The sequence below is a fragment of the Rana temporaria genome, chromosome 7, assembly GCF_905171775.1.
Source record: "Rana temporaria chromosome 7, aRanTem1.1, whole genome shotgun sequence".
NCBI lineage: Eukaryota > Metazoa > Chordata > Amphibia > Anura > Ranidae > Rana > Rana temporaria.
Genome location: NC_053495.1, coordinates 169,568,797 through 169,591,790, shown reverse-complemented (window position 1 = coordinate 169,591,790; position 22,994 = coordinate 169,568,797). Strand labels below are relative to the sequence as shown.

The window sequence follows — 22,994 nt, the reverse complement described above, 5'->3', positions numbered from 1 at the left end:
AGAGCCCCATACGCTGATGCTTCCTCTACAGCCCCGGCTTTTACCACAGGCTGAGTCTATGGCACAGTTCAGCTAACCCGCAGGATAGACACAGGTGCACTACGCAGCACCTGTGGTGTGGGTAAACCACAGCACATCAGTGTGAAAGCAGTCTTAGGCTCTTTTCACACGATCACCCCGACCAAATGGAATCCTCAATTTGCCTCTACAGAGCGACAGATGTCCGTTTACGCCTGCCTACCTCCAATCCGCCAAAGAAAAAGTGAATCCCTCCCCTTCCATCTGGGCGGATCGGAGGTCCAATAAAGTAGCCGTGACCTGTCATCCGCCCGCTCATTGTGGCCCGCAACTGGGTAAGAAGTTGCTTAAGTGGCCCTCGCTCTTCAAAAGGTTGGGCACCCCTGAACTAGGCATTAATGTGAGTAGAAATAAACATTGCGCCGAAGAGTTAGCTGATAGAAGATCCACCACCAGAAAATCCAAAGGCTTACCAGAGAGATTGAACTCAAATAGGTATACACCTAGTGCGTCAATCAGACTTGTGGTATAATGAACCCAGGGGAGGCTACCTCTGCAGACATGACCTCCAGATAAGTGGTAGATTCAAGACGGTGGACCTCAATTGATTTGGTTATAGGCAAAAACCCAAACGTATAATTGATCTAGTAAATGTTTTATAAGAGAAAAGAAGAAGGAAGGCACATAGCGTAATTCCGTTAAGAAACCCAGAAATATTTATTGTAAAAGCAGAGGAGTTACGCTCACATTTCAGCAGATAAGAAAGCGCTTGTAGTAATAGACAGTGACAGTGGCGTCAGCAGAGCCCTCAAAGCGTTTCGAGCCTGAGCCAGCCCCTCCCACCCCCCACCCCCCCAGTGCGCTAGTGAGCACTGGAGGGGAGAGCAGAGAGCCGCTGACTGACGGTCATGGCTCTCTGCTCAGAGTGGAGATGAGAACTGAGCGATCAGAGATTTTTGATCGCTCAGTTCTCACTGCAGAGATCGGAACAATGCTGCATCCACCTAGGTGAGTATTAATGTTTATTTATTTTTTTAATCCCCAACTTCTGCTTCTAAAAAAAAAAAGTATTGAGCTAGACATTTTATCCCCAAGACCTTGCAAAAGACTCTTATGTCCATCCTTTGTAGTGCCAGGACTTTTTCTCCCGCAGCTCACCTGGTAGACTGCAGCAAAAGTGCAATTGACACCTTCCTACCCTCTTTTTTAGAATAGAGATTTCCCAGAGACTAACAAGTCAGATCATAGATAAAAGAGAGAGATTCTTCATTATAAGCACTCATTATTTGGCCCAGTTGTCCAATCCTCTACTTATGCACAATATTTTTTTTTCTACCAACAGTAAATATGTTATATCCTGTAAGCAATCAGAGGTGCCCCTGTCTGTTCCATGGGATCCAAGCAATCAGGTAGGTCCGCTAGAGGATTATTTGTTGTGGAGTGGTGTTCCTTAACCGGATTACATTTGTACACTGCTTTGTACCATATTCCACCTACCCTATTGCTTTTCAATGTATATTGGGCACCATTTCCTGTGTACCTGTACGGTGTCTTCAAAAAGTATTACCCCTTGAAATTTTCCACATTTTGTTTCAACCAAAAACGTAAATGTATTTTATTGGGATTTTATGTGATAGGCCATTCTCAATTGGATTTAGGTGTGGACTTAGACTGGGCCACTCTAACACATGACTATGCTTTTGATCTAAACCAGGGGTCTCCAAAGTACGGCCCATGGGCCACATCCAGCCTGCTTGGATGTTTCTTCCGGCCTGACTGTAGGGTCGGTATCTGCTCGGGTTGCAGGGCTTGCTGCACACATTTGCAAATACATTCGTAAGCCACGGAGCCTCATCACGGCACCCTGGTATGCATGCGCTTCCATTGCGGAGGTCCTATCTATAGCTTATGAGAGACTCCACAATGGAAGCACATGCATTCTGATGGATAGGTGGAGGTCAGGTGGACTGAAGGGAGCCACCCCTTCTTAAAGGTACAGGAGCACACTGAACACCCAGCAAATCGCACAATGGCTGCAAAGGTGTCAGTGCGTTGCTTGACCAATATAACAGTAATATTACAACAAAAAACGGTGTCCATCACCCCCACCTATAACTGGCCTTTGCAGCGAGTAGCATAGGAAGGCAACATATGATATAAACAAGACCAAGGATAAATCCAAGGAAAGATCCAAGCTTTGCTCACCGGCCTGCCCGCTGACAACCAAATCAACCTATCTAACAGTATGCATTAAAACAGGGGTTTAGTCTGCACACATTTGCAAATGCATGCGTAACCAACAGAGCCTTGCCACAGGACACTGGTATCTTGTGTATTCCTTGCCATTCATGATGCTGTTTGTTCACTAAGGTTCTCTAACATACCTCTGAGGGCTTCACAGAACAGATGTATTTACAATGAGGGGAAAAAAGTATTTGACCCCCTGCTGATTTTGTACTTTTGCCCACTAACCAATGATCAGTCTATAATTGTTATGGTAGGTTTACTTTTAACAGTGAGAGACAGAATAACAACAAAAATATCCAGAAAAATGCATTTCAAAAAAGTTATACATTTATTTATCAGTGTATAACACGCACTTTTTCCCCCTTAAAATTGGGGGGAAATCGTGGGTGTGTTCTATACGCAGAACAGCTGCCTCGAAGGGGAAGGAGGGAACGAGCACCACTGAGATAGACAGAGCCGGATGTCCTTTGTACTCTGCTCCTCTCGGCTTATCTCGCAGTCCCACCATTGGACCAGTGTTATGTCCATCATAGGAGCCGAGCCAAGGGGAGGGACTAGGCGGGACTGCAAGACGAGCCAAGAGGAGCAGAGTACACAGGATCTCCTTGGCAGATGGACACTGTTGGGGCAAGGCTGCAGATGGACACTGTTGGGGGCAAGGCTGCAGATGGACACTGTTGGGGGCAAGGCTGCAGATGGACAACTTAAAATGTCATCCTTGGTTTAGACGCTACATTGTCTTTTTTTCCCCCTTCATTTATTATTTTATATCATTGCTGGGTTATATGAGTTAAAAGAGAAGTATGAATTTGGGAAAAAACAAATCTTTATACTCAGCTAGGTGGATGCAGCATCAATCCAATGCTGCATCTGGACCTGCAGCCATGCTGCCGACAGCTGACTTTAGCCCGCTGTCGGCTAAAAATGTGTCACAGGCATGCAGAATGAGCTGCACTCCTGTGACCTATATGAGAAGTACAGCCTGGGAACAGTGTGTTTCAGGTGCAGCACCCCCTCTGCACCCCCTCCCCCCTCCCCCCTGAAAGGTGCCAAATGTGACACCGGAGGGGGGAGGGTTCCGAAAAGCAGATGTTCCATTTTTGAGTGGAACTCCGCTTTTAACTCACTTTTAGGTATGATATGGTAATTGTGATTAATTACAATCCATCTAAGTCATTAACTTCCAAAATAGTCTCTGAAGGCCTTGTTTTCCTAAATGGTAATAATTTGGCATTATTTTAATGACTTTTTCTTAAATCTTCAGGTTTACCTTAGTTACAACAATGTTTCCGCTCTCAAAATGTTGGTGTCTAAAAATGACTGGGTCCTCGCTGCAGAAATAAATAAGGTACTTGAGGCTACTGTGTGCTCATTTATTCTTTTCTACTTGAGCCTAGTACACACGTACATGATCAGAAATTCTGATAAAAAATACTGCTTTTCGAAACGATTGTACGATAATCTGATCGTTGGTACACAGTTTTCGAGAGTCTATCACAAGTTCATCCAAAATTATCTGAAAGGACAAGCGCAAACATTTTTCCTGTACGATTTCATTTAATAAGTAAGTACAGTTTTTGTCCGAAAATACAATACAAACACAATACAATATGTTACATGACTTATGAAATTTTATTTTGTTGATCGAGAATTTTCATTACTTTAGTAACCTGTAATAAAAAAACAGACGCTCATTTGTCCGATAATCCAAACGATAACGAACGCACAGAAAACGAAAAACGAAAGATCCGACATAAACAAATGCTTAATTTTCCTTTTCGTTGCGGTCGAATGTGCCTACCCTCAACTCTATTAGTCCAATATTATTCTACATAAAGAGAAAAGATTTGACATAGAGAGAAAACATTCAACATTATAGAGACATGAAGAAGAGTCGACATAGAGAGAAAAGATTCGACATAGAGAGACATGAAGAGTCAAAAAATTTTTTTTTTTTTTAAAGATTCTGTCAAATCTTTTTTTTTTTTTTTTTCTTAGAGCATTTGACAGACACCATGGGCCAGATCCACAGAGCAAGTACGCCGGCGTATCTACTGATACTCCGGCGTATTTTCAAATTTGCCGCGTTGTATCTTTAGTTTGAATCCTCAAACCAAGATACGACGGCTTTTGGCTTCGATCCGACAGTCGTACGGCTTCGTACGCCTTCGGATCGTAGGTGTAATACTTCGGCGCCCGCTGGGTGGAGTTTACGTCGTTTTCCGCGTCGGGTATGCTAATTAGCTGTTTACGGCGATTCACAAAGGTACGTACGGCCGTCGCATTCTCTTACGTCGTCGCTAGTCGGCTTTTCCTGGCGTATAGTTAAAGCTGCTATTTCTTGGTCTATCTTTAGACTTGCCATGTTAAAGTATGGCCGTTGTTCCCGCGTCGAATTTAAATTTTTTTATTTTTTTTGCGCAAGTCGTCCGTGAATAGGAAAGGACGTAACTCACGTCGACGGTCAAAAAATCACGTCGGTGCGACGTGATTTCGCGCAAAGCACGGCGGGAAATTTCAAAACGGAGCATGCGCAGTACGTTCGGCGCGGGAACGCGTTTAATTTAAATGATCCACGCCCCATTTGAATTAGGCGGGCTTGCGCCGGACGGATTTACGCTACGCCGCCGCAAGTTTACAGGCAAGTGCTTTGTGAATCAAGCACTTGCCCGTAAAACTTGCGGCGGTGTAACGTAAATGCAATGCGTTACGCCGCCGGAATTCTACCTGAATCTGGCCCCATAAGCCTTTAATGACAGATTCGACCTTAATTTGGATTTTCAGACGAATGCATTTTTTTAACGAAGAACTAAATAAATAAAAGCAAATTTCGGGAGTAACTAAATAAATTTATTTTTCGGACGAAAATGAAATTACGAAACAAAATATTTCAGTGTGCACATGTCTACTGGTTACTAGTTCTTTGCCTGCTGGTTTCTCAAAATAATATAATATTTTATTGAAAAGAAGAAAGTAAACATACAAAATGTACAAGGTTTTCCACAGACACATAGAAACCAACCAACCTCATGATAATAGTGTTACAATAAGTGAAACATATTGAAGTTAGTATCAGCAGGATAACACAAAAATGTCTGTGAAGTCCAGCCCAAAATAGCCCAACAAGTAACATCATCATTGTTATGCTGAAAACAAACAAAACTAACAAAAAAAATAGCACATGCACATAAAGTATGCACGGGGCTCAGCAGGGGATCGCTCCGTTGATCTCCGCTGAGCAGAGGCGTCCCTAGGGGGGGGCCAGAGGGGGCCCTGACCCCCCCAACATCATGCTGTGCCCCACCATGTGCCCCCCCCAAAAAAAAAAAAATTTTTTTTATTTTTATTTTTTGCAATTTTTGTATTTTGCTCCCCGAGAGGGAGAGCGTCCCCAGTCAGCTCTGTGGGGGATTCCTCCCCCTCGCTGTGCTCGCCGACACTGCATAATGCGAGCGCTCACACAACCAGATATTCAAGCCTGGGCCGTGTTTAAGTGTGTGCACTGCAGACTGCAGTACACTGTAATCACTGAACTACATTATCTCCATCCCTTCTCTCCCCCCCCCATCTGTCTCCCTCCCCTTCTCCTGTTCCTGTTCTTTCAAAACATTCACAATTTACTTTCACTTTCAGTCAGGCAGATAATATACGGTGCAAATTTCTTTCCTGCATCCACAGATTGCAGGAAAGAAACTTGCATGATTCCCCCATCAACAGACAGTGGTGACAGGGTAATATCCCTCCTGCCCAGCAATTATATTCTCCCGACAAACAGTGATTATCACTAGTGACTATACAGCAACCACTAGTGATAATTATAAGAGAATCTGCTCATTAATGGTTCAAATCTCAGCCAGTTTCTGCTGAACCAGCTGAGATTTAAACTGTCTATGACTGGTCTTAGCTTATAGGCAGCCCATACATTGATTAGCACTGTGGAGTGTCGGCTTCCTGGCGTGATCGGGCATGTGGGATTTCAAATACACCCGAGCCCATCTCTATTGGTTGTAGACAGTTGAGCTCCCTGCAGGTTGCTTAGCAGCAGTGGACCCTTCTCTGACATGCTGATCGGGATGCAATCCAGGTGATGCTCTCAGTCAAATCCTAGTCATAAATATCAGTGATTTTTAGGGCTGTTACTGATCAAAATGTTTCTGTTCGATTAATCGTTTTTGTTTTTTTTATCGATTAATCGACTAATTTCGATTAATAGCGCACATACAGATCCAACTACTTTTAGCTGATCTCCTTAAAGGCTGATTCCCAGTGCAGCTACCAACCACTGGAAAAATGGATAGCAGGATACAAAAACACACAAAGGCAGCGCTCGATGGGAATAGCATTAAAACTTTTACAGTCATCAAGTAGGTAACCAAATAAATATTGCACTGGAGATAAAATCGATGTAGCTACATAAACTGTAAAAATGGTGCGAGTAATACCAAACGGTACCAAAAGCAGTCATAAAAACATGTAGCTAAGTATGATACTGGTATAAAAATGTGTACAACGATACCACTGCTGAATCCAGATGAGGAGAGGTTAACATCAGTCCGTCGGCATGTAGATGTCCCATGAAGGGAACTATCACAACTCCCAGTGGATGGTTGTAGAATCCCAGGTTGATAGAGGGAAGTGTAACAGACCTTGCGTGTGGCAGATAGTAAGGTCCCGCCGGCATGCAGATATGAAGGCACAGCAAAGGAGCCCTTCAGATGGACACGGCAAGCCCCGCCGGTGTCCGTGACGTTACTGGATCTCCAACGGAACTCCCTGAAGGCCCAGAAGCCGGCGGAGAGGTGAGTACCAATCAAAAGAATTTTAATCGATCAAAAAGATTTTGATCAATCAAAAAAATTCAAGATTAATCGATTAATTAAAAGTTAATTTGCACAGTCCTAGTGATTTTATTGATCAAAGCCCACACTTTACAGGCATAGAGCCCACATGGCTGCTGATCATACGGTTGATTATATTTATGTGGTTGTACTCTTGATGCTAATAAATACTGTGTTTATTAGATCTGACTGGGAGCATCACCTGGATCACATGCCGATCAGCATGTCAACAGAGAAGGTTATACAGCGTTACTGCTGCTAGGTGACCAGCTGGGGGCTCGGCTCTCTATAACCAATAGTGCCAGCCTTCCCCTGCATGCACCCATAATGTCACCAGCACTAGGTCCTAATAGACTGCAGACGCCAGACCAGCGCTGTAAATAGCAGGGACAGGACAGCTGGGGATCCCCACTGTGGCAGAACACCAGTAGACTCCCTGGCAAGACATCCTTTGCAACCCTGATAGTTCTCCCACTGCTTTGGACCCTTATATTTTCTTGGTGTGCTGGTGACATATATCTCTTGTTTTCTGCCACCCTGGGGGGCCCCAGTATAGTAGGAAGGGAGCTCACTGCAGAACATGTGAAAGGGCCCATAGTGGGATCGTAGTAAAGGGCCCCAGGATATATATATATATATATATATATACAGGGAGTGCAGAATTATAAGGCAAGTTGTATTTTTGAGGATTAATTTTATTATTGAACAACAACCATGTTCTCAATGAACCCAAAAAACTCATTAATATCAAAGCTGAATATTTTTGGAAGTAGTTTTTAGTTTGTTTTTAGTTTTAGCTATTTTAGGGGGATATCTGTGTGTGCAGGTGACTATTACTGTGCATAATTATTAGGCAACTTAACAAAAAATATATATATACCCATTTCAATTATTTATTTTTACCAGTGAAACCAATATAACATCTGAACATTCACAAATATACATTTCTGACATTCAAAAACAAAACAAAAACAAATCAGTGACCAATATAGCCACCTTTCTTTGCATGGACACTCAAAAGCCTGCCATCCATGGATTCTGTCAGTGTTTTGATCTGTTCACCATCAACATTTCGTGCAGCAGCAACCACAGCCTCACAGACACTGTTCAGAGAGGTGTACTGTTTTCCCTCCTTGTAAATCTCACATTTGATGATGGACCACAGGTTCTCAATGGGGTTCAGATCAGGTGAACAAGGAGGCCATGTCATTAGTTTTTCTTCTTTTATACCCTTTCTTGCCAGCCACGCTGTGGAGTACTTGGGCGCGTGTGATGGAGCATTGTCCTGCATGAAAATCATGTTTTTCTTGAAGGATGCAGACTTCTTCCTGTACCACTGCTTGAAGAAGGTGTCTTCCAGAAACTGGCAGTAGGACTGGGAGTTGAGCTTGACTCCATCCTCAACCCGAAAAGGCCCCACAAGCTCATCTTTGATGATACCAGCCCAAACCAGTACTCCACCTCCACCTTGCTGGCATCTGAGTCGGACTGGAGCTCTCTGCCCTTTACCAATCCAGCCACGGGCCCATCGATCTGGCCCATCAAGACTCACTCTCATTTCATCAGTCCATAAAACCTTAGAAAAATCAGTCTTGAGATATTTCTTGGCCCAGTCTTGACGTTTCAGCTTGTGTGTCTTGTTCAGTGGTGGTCGTCTTTCAGCCTTTCTTACCTTGGCCATGTCTCTGAGTATTGCACACCTTGTGCTTTTGGGCACTCCAGTGATGTTGCAGCTCTGAAATATGGCCAAACTGGTGGCAAGTGGCATCTTGGCAGCTGCACGCTTGACTTTTCTCAGTTCATGGGCAGTTATTTTGCGCCTTGGTTTTTCCACACGCTTCTTGCGACCCTGTTGACAATTTTGAATGAAACGCTTGATTGTTCGATGATCACGCTTCAGAAGCTTTGCAATTTTAAGAGTGCTGCATCCCTCTGCAAGATATCTCACTATTTTTGACTTTTCTGAGCCTGTCAAGTCCTTCTTTTGACCCATTTTGCCAAAGGAAAGGAAGTTGCCTAATAATTATGCACACCTGATATAGGGTGTTGATGTCATTAGACCACACACCTTCTCATTACAGAGATGCACATCACCTAATATGCTTAATTGGTAGTAGGCTTTCGAGCCTATACAGCTTGGAGTAAGACAACATGCATAAAGAGGATGATGTGGTCAAAATACTCATTTGCCTAATAATTTTGCACTCCCTGTATATATATATATATATATATATATATATATATATATATATATATGTATATATATATATATATATATATATATATATATATATATATATAATTGCATTTTATAGTTGGACCCCCTACTTTTGTCCCTGTCCCCCCCTAAATATGAAAGCTGGAGACGCCACTGTCGCTGAGCCCGCATGTGACGGGTCTGTCTTTGCTCACCGAGCAGGGTGGGACCTGTCAGAGCCCTGCTGATTTTTATGGGGAGAGCGGACGAAGGACAGCATGTCAGTTTTCATCAGATCTCATTCGATCCTCTCCACCAGATGGATGGCTGAACGTATTGCTATACTTCTGTTTTTAGCATATCGGATGACAAATGGGTGTCAGCGGAAACATTTCTGCTGACATCCGCCTGCCCATAGGAGTCAATGGGTGGTCCACTCGGATCTGCCTGAAAAATTGACAGGTGGATTCGAGCGGGGTTTGTCGTGTGAAAGGGGCCTTATATTAAGGTCTCGGGTGGATTTCTATAATACCCACTGTGCAACAATCATGGTCTCTAATCATTCCACCACCAAACCCACCCATGACCATTCAATAATTGTAAGGCCCCGTACACACGACCAAACATGTATGCTGAAACTGGTCCGCGGACCAGTTTCAGCATACATGTTTGGTCGTGTGTAGGCGCGAGCGGGCCGAATTCCAGCAAACATTTGCCCGCCGGGCCTTTTCCCAGCAGACAAATATTCCTGGACGTGTTTTAAAACCGTCCGCTGGAATCCTGCCCGCTCGGACATGTACGGTCGTCAGTACAGACCTACCGTACATGTCCGAGCGCCCGCCGTCCCTCGCATGCGTCGAATGACTTTGACGCATGCGTGGAAGCCTTTAAATGGCAGGCCCGCCCACGTCGCCGCGTCATCGACGCGGACACGCCCTGCGTATTGTTTACGCGCGGACTTCTGTACGATGGTTAGTACAGCCATCGTACAGAAGCCCTCTGGCAGACATGTACGGTGAAAACGGTCCGACGGACCGGTTTCATCGTACATGTTTGCTCGTTAGTACCCGGCCTAACCTGTAATTGCTGACTTGTCTTCATAGTTGCAAACTTCAGTTCTTTTTATCCTCGCTTCACCATGTAGTATGTCATTTGCTTACGACAAGTGTGCAGATGAAGCATATTGATGTGACTGGCTGAACACTTATTCCAAGTAGTGAAGTAAGAATAAATGGGAAAGCCCTGGAAATAAGTAAATGCAACTCCCATATTTTAGCAGGCTATTTGTAATTCTATACATCTTTACATTGTTCTAGAGATGACTAGCTCAGAAAAAAATGTTGTGCTTTTATCTAAGGCAAGCATTTCCCAGTTATTGTAATCTAAAATAAATCCTACACATTGTGCCACTTTGCATTGATCCTTTGTTGTCTGACACACCTGCCGTGAACAAACTAACAACTTGAAAATTGCAGGAATCCAACAGCAGATCCCCAACATTTAGTTCAGGACATTTAAAGTGTACAAGCCAAAATAATGTTTCAATTTGGATGGAGCATAAAATGGTTTAAAACCTTTGGTTGAGTGGCATCTCGATTTAGCGCAGTAATTTTCCCCGTAGGATCCCGACGCGCTAGTAGGGCCAATTTAGACAGGATCCGATTAACCTACCAGCATGTCTTTGGAGTGTGGGAGAAAACCGGAGTACCCGGAGGAAACCCACACAGGGAGAACATGCAAACTCCAGGCAGATGGTTCTCCTTTTTGCTTTAGATTCAATTTAATCATACTGTGAAAGGTTTGAAGAATTCAACACAAGAAATAATGTTCTTTTTATTTTTGTAATCCAGGTTCAGCTGTACACCCTGGAAGATAACACATTTCTGTCCTTCAAGTTGGATATAAGGGTGACTGTCAATGCCAAACAAACCTTCAACCTTCTTTCTGACGTGTGCCGCAGGAAACAGTGGGACCCCTTCTATAAGTGAGCATGGGGGAGATCAGATCAGCCGATATCTGCTATGTTTTCCTGCATGATAACTATCATGTATTTTCTACAGGGAGTGCCAGCTGCTGCAGCAAGTGAATGAGGATGATGCTATTTATCATGTAATCAGTACAGTGCCCAGTGCAGAAGGGAAGCCACATGATTACATCATCCTAGCCTCACGGCGGCTGCCCTGTACTACTGGGTAAGCAATGGGAGCACCTGTCTAAAAGTGACACCTATCATTGTGTGTAGCAGGCTGCGCGTATTATTTGGATACACCGTATTTATTGGCGTATAACACACGCATATAACTCACTTTAACCACTTCAGCCCCGGACCATATTGCTGGTCAATGACCAGGCCACTTTTTGCGATTCGGCACTGTGTCGTTTTAACTGACAATTGTGCGGTCCTGCGACGTGGCTCCCAAACAACATTGGTGTCCTTTTTTTCCCATCACCATCTTTTGCTGGTATTTGATCACCTCTGCGGTTTTTATTTTTTGCGCTATAAACAAAAATAGAGTGACAATTTTGAAAAAAAAATAATATTTTTTACTTTTGCTGTAATAAATATCCCCCAAAAATATATAAAAATGTTTTCCCCAGTTTAGGCCGATACGTATTCTTCTACATATTTTTCGTAAAAAAAAAATGCAATAAGCGTTTATTGATTGGTTTGCGCAAAAGTTATAGCATCTACAAAATAGGGCATCGTTTTATGGCATTTTTATTAATATTTTTTTTTTTACTAGTAATGGCGGCAATCAGTGATTTTTATTGGTACTGCGACCTTATGGCGGACACTTCGGACACTTTTGACACAATTGGCATTTTTATAATGATCAGTGCTATAAAAATGCATTGATTACTATAAAAATGCCACTGGCAGGGAAGGAGTTAACACTAGGGGGTGAGGAAGGGGTTAAGTATGTTCCCTAGGTGTGTTCTAACTGAAGGGGGGGTGGGACTGACCGCTGTTCATACATTGTATGAACAGCGAACAGTCATTTCTCCCCCTGACAGGACCGGGAGCTGTGTGTTTACACACACAGCTCCCGGTTCTCGCTCTGCCCGGCGGTAATCGCGACCGCCGGGCACAAGTGTCGGGACCAGGGGCGAGCGGGGCTGCATAGCAAGATGACGTATAGCTACGTGATTTCGCGCAGCCGAGCCGACCTGCCGCAAGTATAACTGCGGCGGCTGGTGGGCAAGTAGTTAAGAGCGAAGTTTTAGGATTTTTTTTTTTTTTTTATAAAGAACTGTGAAGCAAAATAAGCATCAGTGCCCATCTGCAGACCCACCATTGCCAGGAATGCACGCACCATTTGCCAGGAATGCACGCACCATTTGCCAGGAATGCACGCACCATTTGCCAGGAATGCACGCACCATTTGCCAGGAATGCAGCACCATTTGTCAGTAATGCATGCACCCATGAATGCAGCACCATTTGCCAGGAATGCACTCACAAGCGCCAAAAATGTATTACAGGAGAATCTCCTGTTTACACAACGGCCTCTTTAATAGAACGTCCCGCCTCTTTTGACAGAACAGTCGTCCAATGGCAGCATGGGACTTCCTATTACAGAGGCCACCTGTAAACAGGAAATTCTCCTGTGTGTGTGTGTGTACGGCGCTCGTCCCGCCTCCTCCCTGTCCTGTTCCAAGGCATATACATCTTTTGTGGCCCCGGCTCTGTGAGATCGTCGGGGGACACAAAAGATATATATGTCTAAATAACCCGGCGGGCCGTTCAAAACCGGAACGCGGGCCGGACTGGATTGATGTATGGAAAATCGGAGAGCTAGAAATCGTGATTGCTTATTTGGGGTTGTGATTTGGTTATTCGGCAATATATTTATTTTATTTCAGGTGTTCTAATGTAACAATTTTGTGAAACGATTATAAATAAGAATAAAAAAAACTTTTTTTACAGGGACCCGTATGTTGTGGCCTTTCGATCTGTTTCTCTCCCTACACGTCCTCCCATTGATGAGTACTCCCGGGGTGAGAGCCTTTGCTCTGGATTCTGTATATGGTCGGAAGGAGACAAGACAAAGGTATAGCCTTCAGGATATCACATGTTAAAGTCTTAGGCCCCGTACACACGTCCGAGGAACTCGACGTGCCAAACACATCGAGTTCCTTGTCGAGTTCAGTGTTGAAGCCGCCGAGGATCTCGGCGGGCCGACTTTCCTCATTGAACAACGAGGAAATAATGAACATGTTCTCTATTTGGCCCGACGAGTTCCTCGTCAGCTTCCTCGCTGAAAAGTGTACACACGACCGAGTTTCTCGGCAGAATCCAGCTCAGATCGAGTTTCTGGCTGAATTCTGCCGAGAAACTCGGTCGTGTGTACGGGGCCTTAGAGATACTTGGGATTCTAATGTATGGTGCCATATTATAAGACAATACAGTTCTGTAAGGGGCAGGGTTGCAGAGGTTGTGGCTGTGCACAGCCAACCCTTCTGGAACCGTCCTTCATGCATCAAATATTTGTGATGCAATTACAAATAGATGATGTGATATCACTTTGTATGGAGTTGCTTTTGTTGAAGTTAAGGTTAATGGATTTATAAAGGCAAAATTCTTTACTGTGCATTATCTACTCTTCTAAAGAGTCAGTGTTAAAGGGGTTGTAAAGCTTTGTGTTTTTCTTTCTCGTACATCACGGGACACAGAGCGGCATATTCATTACTAGTGGGTTATATGGAGTACCTTCAGGTGATGGACACTGGCAATCTCAAACAGGAAGTGCCCCTCCCTATATAACCCCCTCCCATAGGAGGAGTACCTCAGTTTTTTCGCCAGTGTCTTAGGTGTTGGTGCACGTTGAGGCTGTGCCTGTAGTAGTCCTTGGGACCAGGGCCAGCTGACCGGATCCGTCCAAGGTGCTTCATAGCCAAAGTGGACGGTACCCGGGCCCCAATTCGTGGATGGGGTTTTGCCTATAATGCCTCTCCTTGGAGGGCTGGACCCTGGGTTCCAGGTCTGGTTTCTAACCTAGAGAATACCTGTTGCCAGTGGTGCTGTATAGGTCCAGGTTGTGGTGTTCTTTTAAGACCCCAGTCCCTGAAGGTCTATGACCATACCCACGGTGAAGGGTGAAGATTGGGCCTCTTGCAGAGCAATACCCTGCGGCGTGGAAAGGTAAGCAGGGGGCCTACGGAACTTGGTTTGTCAGTAGGCTTCCTACAGGGGATTCTTGGGCAGCCTATTTATGCCTCTGTGCATGGGCAAAGGAGAACCACAAAGTTTTCAAACGGGATGGCTCAAAACACCCAGGTATGGTTCCCCTGGCTGGGCTAGTAGGCTGCTGCTGCTTCTGTCACAAGGAGGGCCTTTTTTTGGGCAGGGTGTTCCACAGAGAAGGAACCATACCATTAGGGAGACAGTTTAAAGCTTCCCTTTTACCTGTGTCTGCTGCTCCAGCGTCTAGGGTCCTGGTGTCTCCTCTCCACATGGCTTCCTGCTTCCCCTAGCGGCGTTTGACGCGCGCGCGCGCTTTTACTTATCCTTGCGCGGCGACGCCGCGGGGAGGGGGCGGTTGACACCGGACGGCTCCTCCCCCCTGCACACAGGGAGGATAAATCCTGGAGGGCTGTTCAGTCTGTAAAGGCTGTGAGGGGACACGGAGCAGCGATGCTGGCTACAGCATAGGAAGGTTTGACAGAGCTTTCTGGCACAGTGACACCCGGTGGCAGTTGTGGGAAGTACACCTTACTAAGGAGCCTCTGGCTTAAAAGTTTGCATTCAAGCCTGTGTACTAAGCAGCGCCTTTGAACACTTAGGGTGCTCACCTAGCCCAGCATTAGGGGGTCAATACCAGACAAAAAAAAAAAAAAAAAAGATTTTTTCTGGTTGAAGCCCTTGGGGCTCAGTATTGATTTTCCCTTTTTATAGGTTATGGGAGGTTTGGAGTCCCTCTAACATTACCCTATCCTATTGTTTCACATTTATTTGATTATATGTGTATTTTCTCCAGCTATTACAGTCAGTTGTATACTAGCGGAGTGCCTCAGAATTTGTATATTATGGCTCCTAAGGGTGCAGGTAGCACTAAGAACGCTAAAACGGTTAAAAAACCAAAAGGTTCTCCATCGGGCTCTGAGGATATCCAAAATCTAGTGGCCCCTACTACTCCGGAATGCCCGGAAGTTGTTGTCCTAGGTGAGCCATCAGGGTTGCTAGGTGCTATGGCTGGCCCTACTCAACCAGCTCCTTCCTATGTAACGGAAGAGATGTTAGCCTCCACCTTGGGTGGATTGGAAAGGAGGATGGCCGCTCTAATTACGGCATCTTTGGCAGGGAAGAAGCGGGTTAGATCCCCGTCTCCCAGGTCTGGGATATCCTCTCCGACTGACGAATTGGAGGATCAAGGAGACCAGACAGAGGGAGGTCAGGATCACCTTGACCATTTAGGTTCTGAGGATTCTACAATAGAGGAACTTTTTTCAGCTTCTCACGCAGAAAGACTGTGGGTTCAGTCCCTAACGGATATGGTGCGGTTGGCTTTTAAGATACCTGTGCCTCAGCCTCTGGCCTCCGCGGTATCCTCATTGGGCTCCCTGAAAGCGCCCCAAGCCAATTTGGTATTCCCGGTACATCCTTTGTTAAAGGACCTGATTTTTCAGGACTGGGCTAAGCCAGACAGGTAACCCTTAGAGGAAGAGTTTTCAAAGAGATGGGCTGTCCCTACTGTGGACGCAGCCATCTCATGTGTGAACGGATCTTTAACTTGTCCTGTAGAAAACTTGCAGGTGTTTAGGGATCCGGTTGATAAACGCTTGGAAACATTACTTAAGGCCTCCTTTACTTCAGCAGGGGCGATAGTTCAGCCCGCTGTGGCTGCTATTGGAGTGGCCCAAGCATTATCAGATAAGACTAAGCAAATGCTTAAACTTATCCCTGCCCAGCAGGCAGAGGAATTTTGGATATACCCAGGGCTATACGCTTTACGGTGGATGCTATCAAGGACTCCATCCAGCAGGCGTCACTTTTATCCTTATTTCTAATCCATATGAGAAGGCTCTTATGGTTGAAGAATTGGGAGGCTGAGCCCCCGTGCAAAAAACTCCTGGTAGGGTTCCCTTACATGGAGGACGTCTCTTCAGAGAAGACTTGGATAGATATATTCAGACTATATCAAGCGGCAAAAGCACTCTCTTGCCAGTCAAGAAGAAGGCCCGAGGGCCCGCATTTAGGCGCCAGCCCTCCCCGGGGCAGGGGCCCTCTAATACCAAACAGTATCGACGGCCTCCTGCAAGATCAGGCATTAACAATAAGCCGCAGGGCCAAGCCTCTGGGGGCAAGAAGCAGTGGTACCGCAAGCCTGCGAAGCCAGCCCCCAAGTCGGCCCTATGAAGGGGCGCCCCCACCCACGATGGTGGGGGGAAGGCTGCGTCTCTTTGCAGAGGTTTGGGAGGCCACCATTCCCGACTGCTGGGTACGGTCTTCCGTGACCACGGGCTACAAGCTAGAATTTCTAAAATTCCCTCCTCCTCATTACCAGGAGTCAAGAGTACCAGGCGACCCTGTGAAAGGAGCCGCATTGATGGCGGCATTGAATCATCTGCTATGCCAGAAAGTGATAGTAGAAGTACCAGTCCGGGAACAGGGATTGGGGTTCTACTCCAACCTGTTTATCATCCCAAAGCCCAACGGCGATGTCAGGCCAATTTTGGACTTAAAGGGAGTAAATGCGTATCTAAAGGTCCGCTCATTCCGGATGGAAACTATTCGGTCAGCTGTCGCCGTGCTCCAGAAGGACGACTTCATGGCGTCCATAGACATAAAGGATGCTTACCTTCATGTGCCAATTTTTCAGCCACATCAAGTATTTCTATGCTTTTCGGTGGCTCAGCGTCATTTCCAATTTGTGGCGCTTCCCTTCGGGTTGGCTACGGCCCCCCGGGTATTCACGAAGGTCCTAGCCCCAATCCTAGCCAATCTAAGGATCCAGGGGGTCACGGTCCTGGCTTACCTGGACGACCTCTTGGTCGTAGACCATTCGTCTCCTGGCCTGGAAAGAGCAGTGGCCCTCACGGTTCAGTACCTCGAGAGGTTCGGCTGGGTCCTAAATCGAGACAAGTCAGCATTCCTGCCCACAAGGCAGCTGGATTATCTCGGCATGAGATTGGATACAGAACAACAGAGGGTGTTTCTACCCCTATTAAAGGCCATCAAAGAGCTAATACAAATGGTTCTAAGCAAGAGAAGGCCAACCGTTCGCCTATGTATGCGGCTACTAGGCAAGATGGTGGCCACATTCGAGGCGGTTCCGTACGCTCAGAGCCACACTCGCATCCTGGAGGCAGCCATCCTGTCAGCCTGGAGCAAGAGGCCTCAGGCCTTAGAAATTCCTTGGCCACTCTCACCAAGAGTGCGGCAAAGTCTAGCTTGGTGGTTAAACCCTCAGAATCTCCTGAAGGGAAAGACTTTCAGTCCTGTGACCTGGAAGATAGTAACCACAGACGCCAGCCTGATGGGCTGGGGAGCAATTTTGGATGGTTGCACTCGCCAGGGCTCTTGGGCAGCGGCAGAGAAGCAGTTGCCCATTAATATCTTGGAGCTCAGAGCTGCTCGACTAGCCCTCAGGGCTTGGACGTCCAAACTACAAGGGTTCCCGGTGAAAATACAATCGGACAATGCCACGGCGGTGGCATATATATAAATCACCAAGGGGGAACCAAGAGTCAAGCCGCTCAGAAAGAAGTGAGCTTGATTTTCTTGTGGGCAGAAGCCCATGTGCCCTGCATATCGGCTATATTCATTCCCGGAGTCGACAACCTACAGGCGGACTTCTTAAGTCGCCAGACTCTGTTGCCGGGGGAGTGGTCTCTGCATCCACAGGTCTTTCAGACACTCTGCCAGAAATGGGGAGTGCCGGACGTGGATATCATGGCATCAAGACTGAACAAGAAGCTAGACAGGTTCATGTCCCGCACAAGGGATCCCAGGGCCTGCGGAACCGATGCGTTAGTTTGCCCTTGGCATCAGTTCAGACTTCTTTATGCATTTTTCCCGCTCCAGTTACTACCCCGCCTGCTGCGCAGGATCAGGGTGGAGCACATACCAGTCTTCCTGGTAGCTTCAGCATGGCCCAGAAGGGCATGGTATTCACTAATCCTAAGGATGGTAGTGGGAGACCCTTGGACTCTTCCTCTACGGCCAGTACTGCTATCGCAAGGTCCGATCCTCCACCCTGCCTTACGGCATCTAAATTTGACGGCCTGGAGGCTGAATCCCTGATTCTCAGGGGTAGAGGTCTGTCTCAGAAAGTAATCTCTACCCTAATCAGAGCCAGGAAACCGGTCTCTAGGGTGATTTATTACAGGGTCTGGAAGGCCTATGTAGGCTGGTGTGAGTCCAAGTTATGGCTTTCTCGTAAGTTTACCATCGATAGAGTATTAAGTTTTCTCCAGCTAGGAGTGGTTAGAGGACTGGCATTAAGCACAATCAAAGGACAGATTTCAGCTTTGTCAGTATGGTTTCAGCGGCCGCTGGCCACCCACTCGCTGGTTAAGACCTTCATTCAAGGGGTCTTACGTATTAATCCTCCAGTTAAATCCCCGCTTTGTCCGTGGGATTTAAATCTTGTTCTGTCAAGTTTACAGAAAAAACCTTTTGAGCCGTTGGCTGAAATTCCTTTGGTTTTACTGACAAGGAAGTTAGTATTTTGGTCGCCATAGTTTCCGCCAGAAGAGTATCGGAACTGGCAGCCTTATCCTGTAAGGAACCATATCTTATTTTACATAAGGACAAGGTCGTTCTCCGCCCTCATCTTTCCTTCCTACCAAAGGTTATATCCAGTTTTCATCTAAACCAGGATTTGGTATTACCATCCTTCTTTCCTAAACCTACTTCCAGAAAGGAAGGGTTGCTGCATACCTTGGATATTGTCAGGGCCATGAAGGCCTATCTTAAAGCTACAGAGAAGATCCGGAAAACAGATGTGTTGTTCATTTTACCGGATGGGCCCAAGAAGGGGCAGGCAACTGCAAAATCCACCATCTCGAGGTGGATTAAACAGTTAATCACTCAGGCCTACGGCTTGAAGGGGTTGCCTCCTCCGTTATCATTAAAGGCTCATTCTACTAGGGCCATGGGCGCCTCCTGGGCAGCACACCACCAGATCTCTATGGCTCAAGTTTGCAAGGCGGCAACCTGGTCTTCTGTCCACACGTTTACAAGGTTCTACCAGTTGGACGTAAGAAGGAATACTGATGCAGCCTTTGGGCAGGCAGTGCTGCGGGCTGCAGTTTGAGACCCTCGGTTCCGGGGGCTCCCTTTTGAGTAAAATTTAAAATTTAAATTTATTTTTCTCATCTAAGTTGGATTTATTATGATTTGAGTATATCTCTAAATTAAATCCTTTTGTCTTGGGAAGATGTCTCCCTCCCCTCATTGTAAGCATTGCTTTGGGACATCCCACTAGTAATGAATATGCCGCTCTGTGTCCCGTGATGTACGAGAAAGAAAAAGGGATTTTTAATACAGCTTACCTGTAAAATCCTTTTCTTGGAGTACATCACGGGACACAGAGCTCCCACCCCTCTTATGGGGACCTTTTTGGGAGGCATACTGCTTGCTACAAAACTGAGGTACTCCTCCTATGGGAGGGGGTTATATAGGGAGGGGCACTTCCTGTTTGAGATTGCCAGTGTCCATCACCTGAAGGTACTCCATATAACCCACTAGTAATGAATATGCCGCTCTGTGTCCCGTGATGTACTCCAAGAAAAGGATTTTACAGGTAAGCTGTATTAAAAATCCCTTTTTTCACCTTAATGCATCCTATGCATTAAAGTGAAAAAACACCTTGCACTCTCCGGCCACCCCGAGCCCCCATTTTACTTACCTGAGCCCCGAATCTCCGTGGGCGTAGTCCTGCGTTGCTTTCCCCCCAGCTCTTCATTGGATGATTAATAGCAACACAGCCATTGGCTCCCGCTGCTGTCGATCAAATCAATGACGTGGCACAGAGTGATACACTCGGCAGCTATGGCCGCCAAATGTATCGCATGGGAGCGCGCCCGCAAGCTAACCCCTTTAGGAGAGCGCTTCCCAGAGGAGGGTTAGCTCTTGCGGAGAGGAGCTGAGACAGCCACGGAGGGACCACTCTGTGCAAGACGAACTGCACAGTGGAGATAAGTATGGTATATTTGTTATTTTAAAAAAAATGGACCTTTACAATACCTTTAATGTTAATGTTTGAGTGTTCCCCTGGTCAAACATTGTCAACTGGACAGGAACTGAATGTAACTCTCTTACAAAGCCCTGGATGGCATTACAAACCTGTCCGAGGATCTAATCATCCCCTACTCTATTCAAAACCAAGAAAACAGCTTTGGCTGTACATGCTCTTTAAAGGGGTTGTAACAGTTTGTTTTTTATTTTCTAAATGGGTTCCTTTAAGCTAGTGCATTGTTGGTTCACTTACCTTTTCCTTCAATTTCCCTTCTAAATTATAATTTTTTTGTCTGAATTTCTCACTTCCTGTTTCTCCTCAGTAAGATTGCCCCCATGTTCTGGCTGAGGGTTAGTCAGCCAGAACAGCTTACTGGGGAGGAACAGGAAGTGAGAAATTCAGACAAAGAAAACAATTTAGAAGGTAAATCGAAGGAAAAGGTTAGTGAACCAACAATGCACTAGCTTAACCACCAGGCACGTAAACCCACTTAATAACCAGACCAATTTTCAGCTTTCGGTGCTCTCACAATTTGAATGACAATTACTCAGTCATACAACATTGTACCCAAATGAAATTTTCGTCCTTTTTTTCACACAAATAGAGCTTTCTTTTGGTGGTATTTAATCACCGTTGGGTTTTTTATTTTTTGCGCTATAAGAGAAAAAAGACTGAAAATTCTGTAAAAAAAAAGAATTTTTCTTTGTTTCTGTTATAAAATTTAGCAAATTTAGTATTTTTTCTTCATTCTTTTGCATAATGTGAAAGATGAAGTTACGCCGAGTAAATAGATACCCAACATGTCACCCTTCAAAATTGCACACGCTCGTGGAATGGCGCCAAACTTTGCTACTTAAAAATCCCCATAGGCGACGTTGCAGGGTATTGTGGGGTATTGCAGAGTAGTGTGGGAGTATTGCAGAGTAGTGTGGGAGTATTGCAGAGTAGTGTGGGAGTATTGCAGAGTAGTGTGGGAGTATTGCAGAGTAGTGTGGGAGTATTGCAGAGTAGTGTGGGGGTATTGCAGAGTAGTGTGGGGGTATTGCAGAGTAGTGTGGGGGTATTGCAGAGTAGTGTGGGGGTATTGCAGAGTAGTGTGGGGTATTGCAGAGTATTGTTAGTATGGGGCAGGGATGTCTGAGCAGGGATGGATGGCTGGATCTGTGACTGCATTTGTCACAGATCCAGCCCACAGCACTCGTGCTGCATTCGCTCCCTCCCCTCTCCTCTCACACTGTACCGTTCGGTACAGAGAGGGGAGGGAGGAACCGGCGTCATCACATGACGCCGGTTTGTTTACAAGTGATCGCTCTGTCATTGGACGGAGCGATCACGTGGTAAACCGCCGCCGGACCCGGCGGTCATGGACATTCCCGTGTGCGCGCCCCAGGGGGCGCGCGGGAGCGCGATTCTGGGAGGATGTCCATGGACGTCCTCCCAAAGTTAAGGAACCGCCTTGTAGACGTCTTTCGTCTATAGGGCGGTGATTATGTGGTTAAAGGAACCTATTTAGAAAATAAAAAACTAATTTTTACAACCCCTTTAAAGTTTTATACATGAGATCCAATGCCAGAGCACATAAACTTTTGAAAAGGTTCTTCGCTGATGAGGACATTCTGGAACATGTGAGAATATAATTGGGCCATCGGTCATAGACTAGTTTTTATTATTTCCCATATCTGCTATCTCAGAATTTTTTTGTATAATACATTGACCATGATGATAAATAGTACCGTTTATGTCGTTCACTCAACAGGTGTCTTACTATAACCAGTTTACACCCGGCCTCGTCTCACAAGTAACAACCAACATTGCTGGACTGTCCTCGGATTTTGCCAGCACGTACCAAGCCTGTGAGAGGTTTCTGGTTGAGAACACGAAGGACTCTGCAGGAGATGTCAACACACCAGAACCATAGGAACCAGATTTTTCTATTACTGTAACTGTACAGAAATATATATAAACTTTATAAAGTACTGACAGCTTCCACCTCTTTACCTTGATGAAATATGGGAAGGGCAGTTAATAGAGAACATAAGTGTGTCACCTTTTATTGCAGGAGCATGTAGATCAGGTGTGCCCAACAAGTGGCCCGGGGGCCACATGTGGCCCGCGGAGCCCTCTGATGTGGCCCACTAACTCCTGCTCTGGGATGGAATAAAAAAGAATAGAATACTGTTATTACGTTAGGTATGTTTTTATTACTAAAATCAGTGGGCCAGATTCACGTAGAACTCCGGCGGCGTAACGTATCCCATTTACGTTACACCGCCGCAAGTTTTCAGCGCAAGTGCTTGATTCACAAAGCACTTGCCTGCAAACTTGCGGCGGCGTAACGTAAATCCGTCCGGCGCAAGCCCGCCTAATTCAAATGGGGCATGTATCATTTAAATTAGGCGCGTTCCCGCGCCGAACGTACTGCGCATGCTCCGTTTTGTAATTTCCCGTCGTGCTTTGCGTGAAATGACGTCGCACCGACGTAATTTTTTGAACGGTGACGTGCGTTACGTCC

General features: G+C 45.8%; 1 protein-coding gene across 4 annotated transcripts in view; it reads left to right on the top strand.

Moving 5' to 3' along the window:
* Positions 1-22,459, top strand: part of ACOT11 (acyl-CoA thioesterase 11) — an 88,901-nt gene extending 66,442 nt beyond the window's left edge. For all 4 annotated transcript variants that reach the window (XM_040360420.1, XM_040360419.1, XM_040360421.1 and 1 more), the window contains exons 12-17: positions 1,361-1,427; positions 3,530-3,613; positions 11,151-11,284; positions 11,361-11,492; positions 13,228-13,351; positions 22,239-22,459. In XM_040360420.1, coding sequence (XP_040216354.1) covers positions 1,361-1,427; positions 3,530-3,613; positions 11,151-11,284; positions 11,361-11,492; positions 13,228-13,351; positions 22,239-22,400 — 703 coding nt within the window. In that variant the 3' untranslated portion in view covers positions 22,401-22,459. The remainder of the gene's footprint in view (positions 1-1,360; positions 1,428-3,529; positions 3,614-11,150; positions 11,285-11,360; positions 11,493-13,227; positions 13,352-22,238) is intronic.
* The last annotated feature ends 535 nt before the right edge of the window (positions 22,460-22,994 follow it).